This window comes from Otolemur garnettii, unplaced genomic scaffold (genome assembly GCF_000181295.1).
Source record: "Otolemur garnettii isolate 467f Iridium unplaced genomic scaffold, OtoGar3 scaffold00056, whole genome shotgun sequence".
Classification (NCBI taxonomy): domain Eukaryota; kingdom Metazoa; phylum Chordata; class Mammalia; order Primates; family Galagidae; genus Otolemur; species Otolemur garnettii.
In genome coordinates, this window is record NW_003852451.1 from 240,434 (window position 1) to 263,581 (window position 23,148).

At 41.6% G+C, this 23,148-nt stretch overlaps 1 protein-coding gene across 7 annotated transcripts in view; it reads right to left on the reverse strand.

The window, feature by feature from the left end:
* The window catches only part of FAM120B (family with sequence similarity 120B), a 75,513-nt gene extending 57,029 nt beyond the window's left edge, over nucleotides 1-18,484 (reverse strand). For 6 of the 7 annotated variants that reach the window (XM_023514633.1, XM_023514632.1, XM_012806745.2 and 3 more), the window contains exons 1-3: nucleotides 18,432-18,484; nucleotides 13,871-14,001; nucleotides 8,603-10,212 (exon numbers count right to left, since the gene is read on the reverse strand). In XM_023514633.1, the coding sequence (XP_023370401.1) occupies nucleotides 8,603-10,192 (1,590 nt within the window). In that variant the 5' untranslated portion in view covers nucleotides 10,193-10,212; nucleotides 13,871-14,001; nucleotides 18,432-18,484. The remainder of the gene's footprint in view (nucleotides 1-8,602; nucleotides 10,213-13,870; nucleotides 14,002-18,431) is intronic. The other variant, XM_023514635.1, reaches the window with a different exon arrangement.
* Nucleotides 18,485-23,148: the final 4,664 nt, after the last annotated feature.

Sequence of the window (23,148 nt, forward strand, 5' to 3'; positions counted from 1 at the left end):
AGTGCAAGGATCTGACGGGGTCAGATGCACAGATACCAGGAGGAGGACGGCAAACACGAGAGTGTGAAGACCTGGTGGGGTCAGATGCACAGATACCAGGAGGAGGACGGCAAACACGAGAGTGCGAGGAACGATGACAGCACCAAAGGATCAAATCACATGTCACCAACAGACCCCAACTAAAAAGAGTTCTTCCAAATGTCAAATAAAGAAATTCCAAATACTGATTCAAAAGAGTTTAATAAAATCAAAGAGAAATCTGAAAATACAAACAAATCAGAAATCACTTCAAAATATGAATAAGAAACCAGTGAGAGCGATTTTTTTTTTTTGAGACAGAGTCTCAAGCTGACTACAGGCACCGGCTAATTTTTGGTTGTAATTGTCATTGTTGTTTGGCAGGCCAGGGCTGGATTCCAACCTGCCAGCTCTGGTGTATGTAGCTGATGCCCTAGCCACTGAGCTACAGGCGACAAGCCGAGAGCGATATCTTTTCAAAAAGTTGACAAATTCTAGAGCTGAAAAATGCATTGAAGGAAACATAAAACACATTTGAAAACTTTAAAAATAGACTCAACCAAGCAGAAGAAAGCCTCAGAAGTTGAAAATAAGTCTTCTGAAATAAGCCAGTCAGACAAAAATTAGGAAAAAAAGAAAGAATGAGCAAAGCCTTTGAGACATCTGAGACTACAAAACATAACCAAATTTATGAATTATCAGTATTCCCAAAAGCAAAAAATGATCAAGAAGTGTAGAAAACCTATTTAAGGAAATGGTTAATGGAAACTTCCCAGGACTAGCAAGAGAGTCAGAAATTAAGGAGGCCCCATGATCCTCAGGTATGTATACTACAAAAAGGACTCCACCACAGTCTATTATAATGAGAACAACTAAAGTCAAAGTGAAAAATAGAATCCAAAAACTAGCGAGAGAAAAGCATCTAGCCACCTATTAAGGAACCCCATCAGACTAATAGTGGAACTTTTAGCAGAAACATTACATGTGAAAAGGATGACATGTAATGAGATAGCATTTTCAAAGTGCTGAAAGAAAAGAATTGCCAGCCAGGAATTTTGTATCCTGCCAGAATAAACTTCATAAATGAAGGAGAAATAATCTTTCCCAGATAAGCAAATGGTGAAGGAATTTGTCACCACTTGATTTGTTCTACGAGACAGGTTCAAAGGAGTCTTAAATGTGGAAATGAAAGGTCAATATCACCATCAAGAGAAGATCAATCACACAAATGAGGAAGAGAAAGGAATTAAATGGTAACATGACAAAGTGCAGCAAACCAGAACGACAGAAAGACAGAGAAAAAGAAGCATTTATAAGACTATTAGAAACCAATGAGCGATATAAGAACAAAGCCTCACATATAGTATTAACCTTGAATGTAAGTGAATTAAATGCTCCACTTAAAAGATATAAATTGGCGGAATTGATAGGAAACATGAGTCAACTACATGCAGCTTATCATAATTCACCTTACTTATAAAGACACACGTAGACTGAAAGGGGTGAAAAAAGATATACCATGCAAACAGAAACCAAGAGTGAGCAGTAGTAGTACCCACACTTTTATCAGATAAAACAGACTTTAACAATTCTAAATACAGATGCAACCAACATCGGAGCACCCAGACTCAGAAAACAACCACTGCTAGACCTGTGGGGGAGGCAGCATCGCAACAAGCACTGTGCTCCTCGCAGAGGCAGAATGCCAACACTACAGTGGACTGAACAGACATCTACAGAACACTCCACCCAACGATTACAGAACAAACATCCTTTGCAGCAGGACATGGAACATTCCCTAAGATATACCACATTTGGCCACAAAACAAATCTTAACAAAATCTAAAGTCTCAGATCACAGTGGAATTAAGACAGAAATTGATACAAAGAACTTCAGAACCTATACATACACATGAAAATTAAATGACATGTTTTGAATGATCCCTGGGTGAAAGAAGAAATAAAAGCAAAAATCAAAAAATTTTTGAAACAAATGAAAATGAAAACACAACACACCAAAACCTGAAAGATACAGCCAAAGCAATGCTAAGAGGGAAGCTTACAACAGCGAATACCTACATCAAAAAAAGCAGAAAAATCACAAATTAATAACCCCATACATATCTCAAGGAACTAGAACAATAACAAACCAAACCCAGTTAGCAGAAGAAATAACAAAGATCAGAGCAGAACTAAGTAAAATATAGACAACAATAAAGTATCAATGAAATGAAAAGATAAGGATAGTTCTTTGAAACGATAAATAGAATTGATAAACCATGAGGATAAGACTAAACAATAAAAGAAAAGATACCATCTAAAGAAACAATCACAGTAAGAGATATTATAATCAATACCACAGAAATACGAAATTTATCATTAGAGACTATTAATGAACAACCATACGCTCTTAAGTTAGAAAATCTAGAGGAAATGTATGTGTTCCTGAAAGCATATAACCTCCCAATATTGAACAAAGAAGAAACAGAGTTCCTGAATAGACCAGTAAAGAGAAGTGAGATTGAATCACTAATTGCACATTGCATGGGTATACTGCATACTTCCAGGATAAAGGAAACACCTGCAACTCTGACTTTAACCTTAGAAAAGCAAACTATGTAACCAAATCTTAAGTACCCCCATATTAATCTGAAAAAAAAGAATCTCACAACAACAACAAAAAAACAACTCAGGCCCAAGTAGACTGGCAGCCAAATTCTAACAGATTTACAAAGAACTGTTACCAATCCTACTGAAACTGTTTCAAAAGTTTGAAAAGGAGAGAATTCCTTGCTAATTCATTCTACCAAGCCAGTATTATCCTGATACCAAAGGCAGGAAAAGATGCACCCCCAAAAAGAAAACTATAGACAAATACCTCTGATGAACATAAACAGAAAAATCCTCAACAAAATACTAGTAAAAGTGAATTTAACAGTATTTCAAAAGGATAATTCACCATAATCAAGAGGGTTTCATCCCAGGGTTGCAAGGATGATTCAACATATACAAGTCAATAAATGTGATCTGCCACATAAACAGAATAAAAAACAAACATGTGATCACCTCAAATACATTCAATAAAACCCAGTATCCCTTCACGATAAAAATCCTTTTAAAAATTGGGATATAAGGAATGTACCTCAAATAATAAAAGCCAAATATGACAAACCCACAGCCAACATCATAATGAATGGGAAAAAGTTTAAATCCTCCTAAGAACTAGAAAAAGATAAGTACTGAACACAGTACTGCAAGTCCTAGCCATCGCAGGCAAGAGAAAAAAATAAAGGGCATCCAAATTAGAAAAGAGAAAGTCAAATTATTACTGCTTGCTGATGATATGATCTTATACCTCGAAAACTCTAAAGACTCCTCCAAAAGACTCTTAGAGTGAATAAATGATTCAGCAGAGTCTTAGGCCATATAATCAATGTATGAAAAGCAATAGCATTTCTATATACTAACAACCATCCAGATGAGGACCAAATCAAGAACTCAACCTCATTTATAATAACTGCCAAAAAATTAAAAAACCTTCAAATAAACCACAAAAGTGAGGTATCTCTACAAGGAGAACTACAAATCCCTTATGAAAGAAAGTTGTAAATGACACAAACAAATTTTTCATGGACTGGAAGAATTAGTATTTTAAAATGGCCATACTGCCCAATGTTACTTACAAAGTCAATGCAATCCCCATCAAAATACCAATGTCATTTTTCATAGAATTGGAAAAAAAATTCTCAAATTCATATGGAACCAAAATGGGCCCAAATAGCCAAAGCAATCCTAAGGAAAAAGAAAAAATGGAAAGCATCACATTAACTGACATCAAATTACAGTACAAGTCGTTGTAACCAAAACAGCATGGTACTGGTATAAAAGTAGATATATAGATCAATGGAATAGAATAGAGAACCCAGAAATAAAACCAAATTCCTATAACTAAATGATCTTTGGCAAAGCAGGCAAAAACATACACCAGGGAAAGAACACAGTATTCAATAAACAGTGCTAGGAAAATTGGATAGCCACGTGCAGAAGAATAAAACTGAATCCCCATCTCCTACCACACACAAAACTTAACTCAAGATGGATCTAAGATTTATATGTGAGGCCTGAAACAATAAAAATCCTAGATGAAAACCTACAGAAACTATTCTGGGCATTGGCCTAGGCAAAAAAATTATAACTGAGACTCCAAAAGCAAATGTAATAAAAACCAAAATAGAAGAATGGGATTTAATTAAACTAAAATGCTTCTGCAAAGCAAAAAACAAACAAACAAACAAACAAAAACAATTAAAAGAGTATACAGACAACCTAAAGAATGGGAGGCAACAGTCACAAACTACATGTCCAACAAAGAACCAGTACCAGAATGTACAGGAACTCAGTTCAGCCTAGAATAAAACAACCCATTAAAAAGCAAATGACATGAACAGGAATTTTTCAAAAGATACACAAATGGCCAATAAACACATAAAAAATGCTCAACATCACTAATCATCAGGGAAATGAAAATTAAAACTACAGTGAGATACCATCTTACTCAGATTAGAATGGCCACTATTAAGAAGTTAAAAAAAAATAGATGTTGGTGCAGATGTGGTGAAAAGGCAACACTTATACACTGTTGGTAGGAATGCAAATTAGTACAATCTTTATGGAGATCAGCATGGGGCTTTCTCAAAGAACCAAAAGTAGACCTATCATTTAATACTGCAGTTCTACTATTGCAGATCTAGCCAGAAGAAAATAAATCATCACATAACAAAGATTCCTGGACTTTTATGTTTATTGCAGCAATTTACAAGTGCAAAGATACGGAATCAATCTAACCACCTATCAACTGATCCGTCCATCACTTTCTTCATACATGAAATGTGTGTTTAAAAAGTGCCATTGTGAGTTAATACAGGAAAAGCACTTACCATGCATGAGGCCTAGCATGTAGTTTGCTGTCAATAAGTGTTAATGGTTATAAGATTATAAAACTATACAAGACTCTCTGAAGAACTTAGACATGACAAAGTATCTATTTCAGTGCTAGAATTTCTTTAAACCAAGGCAGATCTGCTAGTAGCTTTAAGGGCAGTAAAGGTTAAAAAAAAAAAAAAAAGGATTTTTGGTTTTTTTGAGACAGAGTCTCACTCTGTTGCTTGCCCTCAGTAGAGTGCTCTGGCATCATAGCTCACAACAACCTCAAACTCTTGGGTTCAAGTTATCCTCCTGTCTCAGCCTCCCAAGTAGCTGAGACTATAGGTGTCTGCCACAACACCCGGCTATTTTTAGAGACAGGGTCTTGCTCTGGCTCAGGCTGGTCTTCGAAGAGGTAAGTTGTAGCACAGTCACAGAGTATTAACTTCATAAGCAATTTATTCCGTGTTGATACAGAATCTATGAGAAATGTTCAAGTTACATGTACATGATCTTTTTACGGCAGAATTATTTCTAATTTATCCCATTCCCTCTTTCACTTCTGATTTATGTATTTATTTATTTATTTTATTTCTGAGACAAGAGTCCCACTCTGTCACCCTCGGTAAGTAGAGTGCTGTAATATCACAGCTCACAGCAACCTCAAACTCCTGGGCTCAAGCAATCCTCCTGCCTCAGCAACCAGGACTATAGGTGCCCAGCCCCACACCCGGCCAATTTTTAGAGAGGGAGTCTTACTTTTGCTCAGGTTGGTCTTGAACTGCTGAGCTCAGGCAATCTATTTGTCTTGGCCTTCCAGAGTGCTAGGATTATGGGCATGAGCAACAGCATTCAGCCAATTTCTGATTTATTTTAATTCAAGAATTGATATTTTCACAAATCTATCTAGAAAATTACAATAAACTATATTCACCCTACCAAGAAATCTTTAATTTTAGCAACTATACAGAATTTAAGATCCAACACCTGCATATACACAGGTTACTACAATCACAATTTTAATTCAATAATTACATCACGATCATCTAAGTGTTTACCTCTGCATGTAAATGCAGATATAAAGTATTCTATACTTGCAAAAATGTTAACATATCCATCTAATCCAAAAAGTCCAAAATAAAATTAGTTTATCTAGCACTATGCAAACCATATAATTTGCTCTTAAAAGGAACCAAAATGGTAGCATGAAGAAAACATAGATGTGTACCTAATGTAACTGCTCTGCCCTGCAACCTTTCCATCTAAGGGTTCCCAGAGTGACTGCCTATGGTTAAAATACACACATGCTTGAATTTTACTTGCCTATTAGATAGGTCTAGGAGACAACATTGCAAAAAAAATTTAGAGTAAAAATATAAGAGCAATTTAAGAATTGTTTTCAAAAATATGTCTAATAAATATGAATACCACATGACCTGCCACTTTGCATGGTGCCCTCCTGCTCAGACAGGCCTTGAGGACACCCTCTTCCCCATCAGAGACTCACTCTCTCTGCCAAACTCCCTGCCTTTTTAGCCTCCAAGCAGCTCCTTAAACCCCTGTAAGCTGGTCTCAGGCCTCAAACCTCTGCTGCAACAACTCTCTGCAGTCACAAACTCCCCCAATTGCTAAACACAGCTGCCTTCATGCAGTCCAAATTCTATGTCCTCACCAGTACAGCATGCATGACACTTCTGATTTCTTCTCATTCCTGAGTCTCTTTGGGCTTTTGCTGGGATGAGTCTCTCTTTCTTTTCCCCTCTCCTCTGACCACCCCAATCTCTTATATTTCATCCTTCATAATCTCCTACTTTGAACATAAAATAGGATGACATCAAAGTAACTGCCTCTTGCCAGGAATGGAACTTTAGGCCTGTATTTCATTATGTGACCATGTCAAAGGTACCATCACCTCAACTCATCCGAAACAGCATTCAGTTCAGTCTCCCCTAGAAAATCTTCCCTCCTCCCTCCTTAGCTAACGGCAAATGCCATTCCCAGGCAAGAGGAGGAACTTCGCCTCCACAGTAAGACTGTTAGCTTCATTACTGAAACATTTCTTGAATTTGTTTCTTCCTATCTCACTGCCTTCTTCCTAATCCCAGCTCTTTTGTCTTTTAGAGTGAGTTTCTGCAACAGCCACTTTAAATCCATTCTCTGCAGAGTAACGTTCTAAGAAACAAACTTCTCGTCGTGTCACACCACCCCTGCTTAAAAATACCCAATGCCTCAATGATTATAAAAATTAAATTCTAAGGCAGCACCTGTGGCTCAGTGGGTAGGGCGCCGGCCCCATATACCCAGGGTGGCAGGTTCAAACCCGGCCCTAGCCAAACTGCAACAAAAAATAGCTGGGCGTTGTGGCAGGCGCCTGTAGTCCCAGCTACTCAGGAGGCTGAGGCAAGAGGATTGCCTAAGCCCAGGAGTTGGAGGTTGTTCTGAGCTATGACGCCACAGCACTCTACCGAGGGTGATAAAGTGAGACTCTGTCTCTACAAAAAAAAAAAAAAAAAAAAAAAAATTAAATTCTACATTCTGTCATAATACACATAATGCCCTTTTTAGTTTCCCCTAACCTATCCCCCTTGGAGGAATTTGGGTGAAATGCCCAGGAGCCTAAATCAAATGGCCAAGGCCAGGGAGGCCCTGTTAGTGGGTAAATGCAAGCCAGGGTCCACAAAGATGAGCCTTCACAGACATGCCTAGGCTCAAAGGGGACTCACACAAGGCCATGAAAATGGGAGAGCTGGGATGTGCAAAGGGTCCAGAACAAATAGAAGCAAGTAGAAAGGGACCAGGGGTGGCAGGTGACAACGGCTCATGTTTCAGGAAGAGCCCTGGCTGGACAGCCAACACCACTGCCTTCTAGCCATCATCCTTGACTGCTCAGCTGCTACCCAGGCCAGAATTCTGCATCAGAGTAGGAGCTGGCAGCCTCCTCAGAGAGCATGCAGCTGTGACAGGGGAGAGGTGGTGCTGCTTACAATGCCAAGAACAATAAAAGGTGTGAGACTGTGAGTTCCAACCTGTTGAAATGCCTTTGAGCATCCCATGGATGCGGATGATGCCTTGAGAGGAGATGGGAGAAGACATGCAACACACCTGGCACAGGACCTCCCCATGACAGGTGCTTGATGCAAAGGACCCCTGTTAAATCTTCAGAAGCCAGGCAATTTTCTCAGTACTGTGGCATAAGCACCCTTCATGATCTGGCTGTGACTGTCTGCCCCTTCCATTTTCCCCACTTCTTCCCTCAAGCCCCATATGTTAGCCTGATTGCTCTTTCTGTGTCCCTGCAAATCCTAAAACTTGGCCTGTGCAAAGCAAATTCTGGCCCCCACTAAGGTCTGGCTCCAATTCTATCTCTTTGGGATTTTTTTTCCCTGTATATTATACATTAACCCACCATCTTGAGTGGGTCCCTTGAGTTCCTACCCCTCTTTTCTCTAATCATCATGTGATGGTATCACAAGTAGGTTACAATGTGAGTTTTTACATATATGTTGCCCTCCTTCCTGATGAGACTCACAGTGGCCTGTTCTGTGTCCTCCGATGGTGCCTCAACCACTAAAGGCAGTTGATAAATATTCCCTAACAAACCCATCAATGGAGATATTTTCAATCATGTCATACTAGATTGTGAGGAGGCACATCCACGTACCTTTAAGATTTCAGTGTCCAAAACCATGGTTACTTGTTGCTTCATTTCAGGTCCCATATTCACAGGGTCTTCTGGTTTAATTTCAGGTTGTGTACACATGGAAGTGTCTAGCTTAAATTCAGAGTCTGTTGCTACATGTAATTTTTGTGTGATTTCAGGGTGTGCACACATGTAAACTTGCTTAGGTATAGAATCTGCACATATAGGAACTTTTTGTTTGAATTCAGGGAGTGTATACGTGAGAACTTCTTGCTTGCATTCAGAGTCTATATAGGTGGAAATTTCTTGCCTTGATTCAGGCTCTGTACACATGGGAACTTCTTGCCTGGATTCAGGGTCCATACACATGGGAACTTCTTGCCTGGATTCAGGGCCTGTACACATGAGAACTTCTTGCCTGGATTCAGGGTCTGTAAACATGAGAACTTCTTGCCTGGATTCAGGGTCTATACACACGGGAACTTCTTGCCTGGATTCAGGGTCTGCACACATGGAAACTTCTTGCCTGGATTCAAGGTCTGTACACACGGGAACTTCTTGCCTGGATTCAAGATCTGTACATTTAGAAATGTCTTGCTTGGATTCAGAATCAGAACTCATGGTTATTACTTGTTTGTCCAAAGTTATTACATCTTTGGGCTTTTGGAAAAACCAAGGTGATTTCTGTCCTGGCAAAAGATATGATGCCACTCCTTTATAAAAAAGAGCTTTGTTTGCTCCCAAAGGTAATATATCTTCTAATTTTTTCTCACCTTGATACAAACGAAGAACTTTAGATATATGATCTGACACAGCTAAGATAACATTGCCTTTTTTGTCAAAGTTTTCTTTTACAGAGGTATAGGAAGATAAACACTTGTACCGAAAGCTTTCAAACATGCCCTCTGGGATTACGTCATTGCCAAGTAGGCAGGCCAACAGAGGAAGGTCCATCAGGTGGAGACCTAGATGCTCACACAGTTTCTCTCTACAGAGCATGACAGTGTCCAGGCTCTCTAAGCAGAGCTCGCTAATAGAAAAATAGGGGCAAGTATCATAGATTAAGTAATCTGTGTCTTCCCCAAGAATCCCAAGACAGTTGTGCTGGAGACCGTAGGAAGCGACCTCATAGTCTGCCTCCCGCAAGGAGCAAAATGTCTCCTGACCTAATGTCTTCAGGGCAAATCGTGTGAACAAGGCCAGCCCTGAGGGGATAAAGAACATGTTCCTTCCTGGCTGCTGCCTATGAGACTTGATATAATGGAAAATCCTGCCTATCTCCTTGCTGTTCTTTAGTCTGCGCCTCACCCACTCATCTCGCTTGCCCTGCTCCACCATACCATCGAAGAAGAAGACCAGCTTGATGCCCACTGCTGTGAAAGCTTTAATAAAGTCTCGCAAAGCAGAAAAGTATTCTCGCCATTGGCCACCGCAGATCCAAGATTCCGGAGTGTACCAGTACCTGAGACAACACATGGCATCTACCACAACTGTGGGCACGCATCCAGGGAACTGGCTGCGGTGCTGCACCACCAGGTCTTTGAAATTTACCACTGTACACACGTGTGGGCAGGTACTTCCCACAAATCCTTGCAAACCTCTCACACCCATAGCTGAACTCTGGGAAAAATCTGGAAAGAAAAACAGATCAGTAATTAATAATTATAGAATTATCACTAGACAGATGGCACCTTTCAAAGCAAACATAAGACAATATTTAACATTCCTTCTCTATTTCCAAAAAAAAAAAAAAAGAAAAAAACTCTTGTCACCAAGGTAACATACTGGTTAGGAACCTAAAGAGTTTTCCAATAAAACACATGAGGAATTTTACCTAATTTAATTACTTCGGACTTTCACAACGCAATGTACCTACCCTTTTAAGATTTTCACTATGATTACTATTCAAGATATTTATCAACCAAATTCAAAAAGAGGCTAACTATTTTCAAAAAAAGTAGTGTTTTTCACTTAGGAGTAGGAACTCAAACAGAAGATACGGTTAAAATCTACAATATAAATTGCAACGCATAACATGGATGATTCTAAAAATAATCTTGCTGAATGAAAGCCAGACCAAAAAAAAGAACAGACACTCTGATTCAGCTTATACCAAATTCTAGTGCACTGAGTTAAGCCAACCTGTAGTCACTGAAATAGATGAGTGTTTGTCTAGGATAGGACAGGCAGCAGGGAGGGACAGCCAAAGGGGCACTTTTTGGGGTGACAGATGTATGTATTCGTGGTTGATGGTATAAAACTCATCAAATCGCACATTGTTAAGTTTGTATGTCAAGTAAAGCTACATGAAAATTTACTATTTCAAATGCTGTAGCATATGAGTGAATGACTCATGTTACATGGAAAACTGACCATTCTAAAATTTAAAACCAGACACAAAGTAGTTCAAGAGTTAGAATTCAAAGTTTAGAAATAAGAAGAGTACAGTAAAATATTCTTGGGCTGGGTGAGGTGGCTCATGCCTATAATCCCAGCACTCTGGGAGGCCGAAGTGGGTGGACTGCTTGAGCTCAGGCATTCAAGACCAACCTGAGCAAGAGCAAGAGCAAAACCCCATTTGGTAAAAAAAAAAAAAAAAAAATAGCGGGGGTTGTGGCGGCACCTGTAGTCCCATCTACTCTGGAGGCTGGAAATGGAGGTAGGAAGGGTTGAGGGTGCCTCCCAATATTTCAGCCCCTTCAAAGCATTAAATATTTACAACACTCAGTTAGTATGGTGTGGAATAAAATGTCTAAAAAACCAGAACACTTTGGATATTACAATTTTTAGGCCTTTTATTTCATTTTCAAAAGGTGGTTCTTATAGGATGACCAAGCAGAGGAGAAATATATGTGGTGTATATATAATTAACTTTACCTGAAAATTACATAGGAAATTTTCATTACTTCTATCTCATTAAGCAGCAGTTGTACTGACCCAGCACAGCCAGGCACGCTCTGGGGAGCCACCACACCCCACATGGTACTCATCATGTGTTAACATGATGGTTCAGTTAAGTATCTCTCTCCTCTTCTGCAATAGTCTTACATAAGATCTTCCTTACCATTTTAATAAATGTCAGAATTTTCCTTAACACTGGCATGACAAAAAAAGCCTATTTAAGCAAAAAACTAGAAAGTTTATATCAATTATGATGTACTTGGTATATCTAGAAATAGATGTCTGGACTCAGGGAGCCCTGGAGGACCCACTCCAGAACAGTCTTACCATGACCACTTGGTGTTACCTGATGTCAAGACACTCCCTTTTAGCCATGTCACAGGGGAAAAATGAGAAAATGAAGGGCACAACAGGCAGTATGCTGATAAAAGGAAAGGCTTCAACACAACAAGGAACTGAGTTTAAATTCTAACTGCCACTTAATAACTATGAAACCTTAGGCAACTTATTTCGTTCTGTAAGTTTGTTTTCTTTATCTGAAAAATGACGCTTATAAAATGCATCTTATCAAGTGTTGTAGTATGGTTTTATTTGTTAAAATTGTATCATAAATTTGTTCATATTTTTATCAGTTGCCTAAAGTTTAGTAAAATCATCTAAGCACCAGTCAAAATTCTAAAATTATCTTGATTTTTTTAAAAAAGCCATATGAAGTTTAGTTGTATCTTATTATATTTATAATTTTAATAAGCTAGATTACTTAATACTGGAAAGAAATAATTTTTTAATAAAAAATTTTCTGATTAAAAAAGTAACCATGTTCTTTGCAAAAAATTCAGAGAAAGAATAAAGAAAAAATTTTAACACTGCCCATAATCTCCTCTTCCAAAGACTATGATTACAACCATTTTACATATTTCTAGTCTTTTTCCATTATTAATTACTCTTAAAGATTGAGATCATGCTATTCTATGTTTGGCTTTCATGTCTTAATTTATTACGGCTACATCCCAAGTCATGGTGCTAATGTTCTCCCAGTGTCCTGCTGGATGGATGACATGTACATACTATTTTGCCCACTGTGAAACACTTAGGTTACTTCTAACGCCTCATGCTGTTAACAAGAATGCTCGCACACCCCTGCATATAAACCTCTGAGCACATCTCTGATCATTTCCTGAGGATCTCAGATATGAAGTTGCTCAAAGTATAAGCAAACCTGGGTAGTTTTTCTCCAACAGGGTTGTGCTAAGCATAGATTCATTTGTAACTCATGAATACTCACTTCTCCTCCACAATGCAGGTAGTTTCATTTGAAAATAAATTTGGCTTATCCATTCAGCAAGCATCTTTATGTTAGGCAAAGAAGTAGACACTAAGCCATGAATAAGCCCTCCAGCAACAATCTCTTAAGCCTGATTGGAAGACAGAGACAGGAGGAGCATGGGGAAATACTCTGCAGGGAGAACCAAACTGGTGTGGGATCTAAGATGATCCCTGAGGAAAGGCCATTTTAAAGCAAGGCCTGAGACAGGCAAGTGAGGCCACAGGGAGGCATGAGCCAAGAGCAACAAAGAGAAAATGTTTCAAAGATACCCTTCTAAAAAAATTATTAGACGAATGTAAAGTACTAAAACACCTCTTCCATTGTTAGTTTAACCTAATCTGCAATTTTATTTGTTATAAGTTTCTTCGTCAAACATGGAAATGGAAAAAAGAAACCCACAGTATGGCTAGAACCTCTCTTTTAAGGGAAGATGAGATGAGGCTGGAATAGAAAGGGCTAGATCAGTGAAGGCCCTGGAAACAATACTAAAATGCCTACACTTCATCCAAAGGGGCAGTAAACACAGTAAACATCACTCAGGCTTCTTTTTTTTTTTAATTTTAGAGACAGAGTTTCACTTTTGTCACCCTTGGTAGGGTGCCATGGAGTCACAGCTCACAACGACCTCCAGCTCCTTGGGCTTAGGAGATTCTCTTGCCTCAGCCTCCAGAGTAGCTGGGAGTACAAGGCTCCCACCCCAATGCCTAGCTATTTTTTGTTGCAGTTTGGCTAGGGCGGGGTTCGAACCTGCCACCCTTGGTATATGGGACCAGTGTCCTTCTCACTGAGCCACAGGCTCTGCCCATCACTCAGGCTCCTAAATAAGTCCATTCAGAAAATACTCTTCTGCCTATATTGTGGGGACACAGAGAGGCAGGCAAGGATAAAGGTAGCTGAGGGGCCATCGTGGACACTGCCCAGCATCCAAACACCCTTGCTGTTCTGGAGGAATCCCAAGACGGGAGGATGCAAAGCCCCATTTCCCTCTGTAGCAGTCTAAAGGCAGACATACCAAAGGCATGAGATCAAAACTCAGCCACCTTCACACAGTAAATACTCACCTGCTACTTCCTATGCTCCAAGGTCCAAGGTGACAGCTCTGGAGACAGTGATGAAGACAGAGCCCCCGAGTGAGATAAAGGCTCTTGACAGAAGGAGGCAAAGGCTCAGAGTCGTTAGAGAAGAAGCCAACCTGGAGGAGAGTGATTGGTATGTCAAAATGTGCCATTTATGCCCAAAGCCCCTCTAACCCCACTGGCCAGACTGGAGCACATAATCAGTTTTGTTCAGCCACTTCTGCCTGTGCAGCAAAGAAGGCAGGAGGGCCTGCTGGGAAGCAGCCAATATGTATGGGAATGTCACTTGCCCAGGTCACAGGCAGCAATTAATAGGGAAGCAAGATTTAGGTCCGCCAGCCTCCAAAGCCTGGCTTCCTTTCCCTAGGCACAACCCTAGCCTCGCACTGCTGCATGCTGGAGTGACTGGTCACTGCCAGCCTGTGTGTGTGCATGCCAGGTAGGCCAATGGCCTCACTTCAGAGCTGCCCTGATGGTGTACTTACCCCAGAGGTATCTCTACAAAGGTTATTCCTAGTTCCTAGCCCACTCTCAGAGGCCCAGCAGTAAGGCTGGGACTGAAGGAAGTAGCACAGAGCTCTGTGCCCTTGGCCTTCCTACCCTACTGAGCTCCACAAAATCCCTCAGAGGCTGATGGATGAAAACCACTGTCACTAAATGTAGAAGGGACACCCATACAAATTTATAAGTCTTCATTTATCCAGAATTCAGAAGATCCTATACAAATCCAGTTCATAAATTAAAGTTAAAACAACTTATTCAAAAGAGATTTCTTCAGGTTCTTATCATCACCTATATCCTAGTTTTCTAATCAGTTCTAACTTTTGGCTCCTGAACCCACCAGAGAGGGAGGTACAGGGACTTAGGCAGGAATGCTCACAGCAGGGTAAGAGCAGACAGTTGCAGGAAACAGAAGGGCAGGAGTCTTTAATAAATTTATAAGGCAAAAAAGAACAGGCAAAACAGTTGTACATATGCATGTGCCTCAACAAGTCTAAGAATACCACATCACTGCTCACTTCATAACAAATTATGTCTAAAATGATGACTTGAGATTAAGAAAGGTTTACATCACATTCAGTACATTCTACTTAAGAACATGAAGATACAATACTTTAGAAAGATTCCCATCATAAATGGAATATTTTGGTGCTCAATGGACAAAAACCTAAACTATCCAGAAATCTCTGCCATTCAGAAAGTTACTATCCTTTTGTCATAGGCAGCCATGGCTTTGCTGTAAATGATTTTATAATAATTTTCAGGATCCACAAAGAATTACTTTGGGGTGCTAAAGTTCTAACAGGAACAGGATTACTACTGCCTACTTTTAAGGACTGTGTGCGCAGACATACAGATACGGACACACAGATACAGTGAAGGATACATTTTGGTCCACCTTATATTAAATGTTCTATAAGAGCTGACTAAAATAGATTCCTCTTTACTGAGTAATATGTGTTTATAAGGTAATCCAGCACTTTCGAAGACTGAGGCAGGAGGATCAATTGTGGCCAGAAGTTCAAGGCTACAGTGAGCTGACCATGTCACTGCACTCCAGCCTGGGCAACACAGAAAGACTTTGTCCCAAAAAGAAATAAAAAGGGGGGGGGGGACATTGTCTTTTTTGCCTAGCAAAGGCACTGGCTGACCGCAAGCATTTGGACTCAAATCATTACATCACTGACTTCCTTATTTGTAAAAATAAGATAATGATTTGCCTCTCAAGTTAGGGAGAACTGAAACTACTATCAAAAGATGCATTACAAACACCTTGTTATAGTTACATGAATAATTTAACATGTTCTAAGTCTTTGAAGATTTTTTCCAATAGAACACTTTACAAAGACACAGATGTCTCAAAGCAAATTAAAATAAAGTTATTTATACTTGTTCTAAAGCTCTATAAAAAGAACTGATAGCATTAGGGTTGCCTCATTTTCAAAGTAATAAGAGAAAGGTTGCAATAAATTCCTCTGAATGAATTTCCATAGGGTACAACCCTAGTTTCCATGTGGTTAAGTGGTGCTTTATGATTTCAGTTAAGCTGACCATTTTTCTTTCTTTCCTTCTTTTTTTTGAAACAGTCTTATTTCATCACCCTCAGTAGAGTGCTGTGGCATCACAGCTCACAGCAACCTCAAACTCTTGGGCTCAAGTGATTCTCTTGCCTCAGTCAGCCTCCTGAGATGCTAGGACTATAGAAGCCCACCACAATACCTGCCTATTTTTAGAGAGGGGGTCCTGCTCTGGCTCAGGCTGGTCTCCCAAACTCCTGAGCTCAGACAATCCACCTGCCTCAGCCTCCCAGAATGCTAGGATTACAGGCATGAGTCACCATGCCTAGCCTCTGACCATCTTTCTTACCATCAACCTTTTCTTGAAGTGGTGGCAACTCAGAAGTGAAATAAGTCAAACAATACATTCATATAAACTTGCAAAAAAGTAGTCACAAAGATTCTGCCAATGTGCTAAGTTACCAAACTCTGATACTTCCTGAAACTAGAGTAAAATGAAGTAGGGTTTATGTCAGGAATTCCTTTTTTTTAAAAAAAAAAAGCAAGGTCTTGCTCTATTGCATAGGCTACAGTGCTGTGGCACCATCATTGCTCACTGTGGTCTTGAACTTCTGGGCTTAAGGGATCCTCCTGCCTTGGCCTCCCAAAGTGGTGGGACTACAGGCATGAGCCACAAAGTTTGGCCTACATTAGGAATTTGATCAGTTCCACTCACTCATATTTTCTTCCAGGCCTAAATAACAAGCATACCCTAGAAGGGGAAGGAATGAGAGGAAGAGAGAAGAAAGAGTGAAAGACAAAAATGCAAATCTCACAGCAGCAGGATATGACAAGTGGTCAGTTTGGGAGGGATCCAAGTTGTAATGGGACTGAAGCAAACAATGTGGGCACCCTCTTTTCAAACAAGAGAACAAATTATATACCTAAGACCCCTGAGGATCTAGGGCCTGGTAAGGGACCCATGTAAGTGAGAGATCCATAAGACTGAACTTCACTTTCATGGATGGGGAGAATTTCAGGATGCTAAACACTGTGAGTGACCTCAGAAGTCACCTACTGTAATCTTCTCAGTGGGCCACAGGTGATCAGAGATTTCAATATGTCTGGAATATTAGGTGGTTAGAAACTACACAGAAAACTGGGAGGCAAGGTGGTCTAGAGATGATACATACATATACATAAACATACAAAGAAAGAGAGAGAGACAAGTGCTGAGGCCCCTGCCACAGGACAGTGTGGGTGCTTTTCAAGAACATAACTGGTAAGAAAAGCACAATTAGAATTCTAACACAAACGGAATGGCAAGGTCAGGGGAAGCTCAGTAACAGGGGAGCTTGGAGATGGCAGAAATGGTATGAGGAGGAAATCTAAATGCAGAGAACACAGTGTAGAGGCTGAAGTGGTGGCGGAGAGGATGGCTTCTGAACAGCAAGGTCCAAAGATGGGGAGGTCTAAAAACATAGGGAGAGGGAGGTGAGAGGTCAAAAGCAAAAGGACGCTAGACACAAAGGGACTTGGGAAGACGTCAGCAGATAAGACCCCCCAACACACTGCAAAGGGAATAGTAAGGACCCTACTGCTCCCAACTTGGCCCCACTCTGCGTTTCTGCCTCTCTGAACCACCTACTCAAGGGCTCCAGCCACTGCAAAGCCACCGCCTACCTTCTTCACCTCCACGTCCTCCCCATGACCATGTCTGCATCTGCGGTTCCCTGAACGATGGCCCAAGGCCTAACACGCTGCAGAGTCATCCCACACCACCCTCCCTGCACCTGCCGGCCAGACGGACTGTTTTTAAACACTAAGGTTTGGCCATATTACTGCCTTGCTCCACATAAGCAATGCATTTAGTCCCAGGAATGCTGCAGTACTGTAGTTCCCTGAATTCACGCCAGGCCATACGAAACCTTCATACCGCAAACATTCCTGCTCCGCCAGAAACAGGAACACCCTCTCAACTCTCTTTATCTCTCAACTCCTTCTTATTCAAACCTCAGCTCAAATCCTCCTTTTGGGGAACGTCCTGGCCCTCCTTGAGCAAAGAATTGTGTAAGATACCCCCAGTCTCCTTGCGCTGTTGGGCGTGCGTGACGCTGGGTTAGGACCCCAGTCTTATCCTCTCTCCTCTCGAGAAAGAGCAAAGTACTTGCGAGGCACAGGTCCCTGGGTTCCGGAAAGCTCAGAAATGACTAGATGAAAAAGCGAGAAGGGGAGAGGACGCCTTTTCAGGAACCACCAGAGAAGGCACGCGGCCTGAGGAACGGCTGACCTGACTCAAAAACGACACGAAGGGCCAGATGGGTCCTGAGCGGAGGAGAGGATTAGGGGCTGATTCCATAAGAGCCTCACGGCGGCTGGGCCCACATTAGACGTAGCTGCTGCCAGGCGCGGGGAAAGCGGGGCGTGGACTTGGCTCAGCCGAACCCGCGGCCCACGGACTGACGCGCACTAGAGTCGGATGCCGGGAATGGATGGCCAGGGGCCTGCTCAGCCGGGCCCTCTACCTCTAGAAGCCGCCGGACACTCACCCTCAGACTCTAACCCTCCGCCACCGTCGCAGCACTACACCTCCGCACTACTTCCGCTTCCGCTCGTGAGCCCGCCCCATTTGCGCGGGCCAGGCTGACGCACCCCGGCCCGGCAGGCGTTGGGGGAGAGGACGGGGCGCGCGGGTGCAGAGGGAGAGAACGCAGCGCGCAAGCGCCGGTGGAGTAAGACTCTCAGTCCGTTGTCTTGGTAACCTCCCGGCGCTTCCAAGGCCGCTGGTCACGTCATAGGTTCGCTTTCCCGAGACAGTCGTGGGCACTGCTCTTGTGCCCTTTGATTCCACGGACCCTGTCCTGCCGGGCCGACTGGTGGCTGGACGCCGGCTTTTGTCTGCGCAGGCGGATGGCCCCGGGAGCTGTTGCTCTGGGTCCAAGCCGCCGGACGTTCGGCCTGACTGGGTCAGGCGCGGCAGCAGGCCCCACAGCGCGCGATTCTGCTGGGCCCCCACGCCACCAGCCCCACACCGCCGGGCCCTGCGGAGCCTGTGGTGCGCTCCTCGGGGTCCTCTCCTGCGCGATCCGCGGCGTTTCTCCCCTGCGGTCTATCAGGTGCCCTCCTCCCCTCCTCTCCCCCCCCCCCCGCGCTCGCTCTGCGTGGCTGCTCCCGGCTACGGTGCTGCGGGACGGCATCAGCGTGGCTGCAGTGAGCCCTGCAAGGGTTAGCCACCTTCTGGCTCTTAGTACCGCAGTTGTAGGTTCGTGGGCGAAGTTTTTTTATGGCAGGTTTTCGGACCTGGAATGGACGTTAGAGAACTCGAGGAGGGAGGACGGCGGTGAGAAGGCAGGGCCTGGGCCCGGTGGCGTAGGTCTCGCCGTCATGTCACCTCGAGAAGTGCGGGCTCCACGTGCCCGCGACAGTCCCAGCCTTAGTGCTGAGGCTGAGGTGGCCACGTTCACGTACAGGACATGCTGCCTTGGGCTGGAAGATAAGGTAGTGTCAGATCGTACCCAATTTCATTCTTCTAGCCACAGTTCACTACAACCAAGAGAACGTTCTAAAAAAGTAAATTAATGACAAACATTAATTATTAATAACACCAATTACTTAAGATGTATTTCAAAACCTGTCCTTATGCACAATACATCTCAGCAGAGTTGTTGTAAGCCCTGTGAGCTGATGAAGCTTCCATCAGGGAAGTAAAATGCTCAGATACTGTTCTAGGAAAACATTCTGTTGGTTTCCTTTAGAATCTCTGGCAAAGTACTTGACTGTGCACTCGAAAAATATTACCAAATTGAAGTTTCATCACATATACATTAAGGATTTGGGCCGGAAGCTCTCAGTTTCAGCACATGAGGCTTTCGTTTCCTGTTGGCTTTTTCCCCCTTCTAAGTAAAATCAGCATAGGGTGCTGTGGGGTTACTAAGTCTGTGAAAAGACTTCTCATCTGAAGGATGCACAGTGTGGATGGGGACACAGATTAACATATGCCAAGCTTTAAGGAACAAGTGACACACAAAGTCAGGTTTGTAAGGTTTGTGTCCCCTCAAAATTAATTCGAATTTGAAATTAGTCCTTAAGGTGATGGTCTTAGGAGCCTGGCCCTTTGGGAGGTGATTAGGTCAGGAGGGTGGAGCCTCATGAACAAGATTAGAACCCCTGTAAAATGCACACCCCCCCTTTCCACTATGTGAGGACATGTTGAGAAGATGGCTTGCAACCCAGAAAAGAGTTTTTACCAGAAGCTGACATGCTGGCACCTGATCTGAGACCAGCAGGCTCTAGAACCATGAGAAATAAATTTCTCTTGTTTATAAACCACACCATCTGGGTCATGGAGGCCATGGGAGGAGGCTCTGGTTACCTCACAGTGAGTCCCTGTGTAAGTAGTTCTCATTACTGCACAGGGCTTCCAGTAGCACTGTTGCTTCACTTTTAAATGTACACAGGTAACTTAGGATCAGCAAACATTTGAGGAAGACAGGAAAGGAAAAAAACGTACTAGGAATAATAAAAAAAAAGGCAAGGAGGAGAAAATGTTATTAAGAGAAACTTTATTTGTAGTCTCTGAAGATAATATTACATAATATAGGATGGCCATAAAGTTTGCGTGTAATTTTAAATTGCACATGAACTTTATGGCCACCCTGTATTACATCTGTGAAAGAAAGAGGTTAGGCCCAGCATGGTGGCATACCCTGTAATACCACCACTCTGGGAGGCTGAGGCAGAAGGTTTTTTGAGCTCAGGAGTTTGAGACCAGCCTGAGCAAGAGTGAGACCCCATCTCTACTAAAAATAGAAAAACTACCAGGGCTTGTAGGTGTGTGTAGTCCCAGCTACTTGGGAGGCTGAGGCAAGGGGATCACTTGAGCCCAAGAGTTTGAACTTTTGTGAGCTATGACACTAGCCAGAGTGACAGAGTGAGACTGTCTCAAAAAAAAAGAGAGAGAGAGAGAGAGAGAAGGATATATAAAAGAATATTCAGAGGATAAGAATGAGGTCTGGAAAATTAGAAAAGCAATAACTAAAATGTAAAAGTTAACGAAAAGTGCCAAGCTTGATGGTTCACAACTGTAATTCTTGCACTCTGGGAAGCTAAGGTGGGTGGATTGCTTGAGCTCACAAGTTTGAGACCAGCCTGAGCAAGAGCAAGACCCTGTCTCTAAAAACAGCCAGGTGTTGTGGCAAGAGCCTGTAATCCCAGCTATGTGGGAGGCTGAGGCAAGAGAATCGCTTGAGCCTAAGAGTTTGAGGTTGCTGTGAGCTATGAGGCCCCAGCACTCTACCAAGGGTGACAAATCAAGATTCTGTCTCGAAAAAAAAATAAGGTTAATAAAAGAGAAGATAAATTTGATGCTACCTCTCAGATGATAGAACAAAAAGAGAAAACACGAGAAAATGAGAAGATTAAGAGGTCTGACATCTGAAAAATAGGAACTACAGAGAAAAAATAGAGAAAATGGAAGAGAAGAAAATTACTCAAGAAATAATTATTAAAAACTTGCCAGATCTAGAAGACATGTTCTCATCTTGAAAGTGACCACCAAGTGCCAGCAAAACAAAACTAAAAAGATCTACATCAAGACACATCACAGAAGTTCAGAACACCAGGGATAAAGAAAAGATTTTAGTTTACAGATGGAAAAATAAAAAGATCACATTTAAGGGACTGGGAAATCTGGAATGGAAGTTCTCCATTGAGTCCCAGGAAGCGGAAATACAATGAAACATTACCTTTAAAATTCTGAAGAAAATAATTGTAACATAGAATTTAACTTTCAGTCAATGTATTAGTTACATTTGTGGGTAGGATAAAGATATTTTCAGATACACAAGCTCAAAAACATTACTAAATACCTTATCTCAGAAAGCTATTGGAAGATATTCTCCAAAATTAAGAAAGAAGAATATGGTACTAGGAATTAGAAAGCAGATAAGAGAGGGGAAGTGAAGTGCCAAGACAAAAACTAGGAACTTTGGTGAAGGAGAGAATCCTCTATGAGAAATTCCTCAAGACTAAAGAGAAGTTCATGAAATGCCTGATATATTCTGAATATTTTAAAAGAGGATCTTCAGAATCTAGTGATGGTAAGTAACAACTACATAGGAAAGTCAATAAGCAAATAATTCATTCCACGATTGAATCTAGCAAAGACAAAACAGTCTACAAAGAGAAGTGTAATAATAGTTTATGCCTCAGCTATGAACCATTGTATAATTATAATAAGGTAATTACTGAATAGTTTAATCAAAAAGGATGCCCTAGGGCAGGTACCTTGGCTCATGACTATCATCCTATCACTCTGGGAAGCTGAAGCGGGTGTATTGCCTGAGCTCAAGAGTTCGAGACCAACCTGAGCAAAAAAGTGAGACCTCCATCTCTACTAAAAATAGAAAAACTAGCTGGATATTGTAGTAGGCACCTGTAAGTCCCAGCTACTTGGGAGGCTAAGGCAAGGAGATTGCTTGAGCCTGAGTTTAAGGTTGCTCTGAGCTGTTAAACACCATGGCACTCAGGGTGAGAGAGTGAGACCCTGTCTCAAAAAAAAAGGGGGGGGGTTCCATAAGTTCTTTTGAAAAAAGGGAGGTAACTCTAGTTTGCTTATATATGTATTTCTAGGAAGTAAGGGTAAGAGAATTAAATCCTTGCTTTTTAAAATTAGGAAGTCCATGAACTAAACCACAGCATTAAAAACTCTTATTTTATTATATTTTATTTATTTACTTTTTTTTTTTGAGACATGTTGCCCTCGATAGAGTGCTGTGGCATCACAGGTCACAGCAACCTCAAACTCTTGGGCTTAAGCAATTCTCTTGCCTCAGCCTCCCAAGTAGCTGGGACTACAGGCTTCCACCACTATGCCCAGCTATTTTTTTGTTGTAGTTACCATTGGTTGGCAGGCCCAGGCCGGGTTCAAACCTGCCAGCCTTGGTGTATGTGGCTGGTGCCCTAACTGTTGTATCATGGGCGCTGAGCCAGCATTAGAAACTTTTATAAAAAATATGAGAGTAAATTTCAAAAGAAGTATATCAAGGTAAATGTAGGGGAAAGGATGGGGAGTAGGGATGTGTGGTATAGGCAATTGCTGTTTTTGTCACAAATCTAGAAATACTATTTGAATTTTAAAATTATATTACTTGGATAAAAGCCAAAGTTTTAAGTTTTAAAGAGTTGTTAAATAACTAGTACAAATGGTGGGTAATAAGGTGCATAATTTTTGCTCAAATTCTGACCTAAATTCTAAAGCTTTTTATA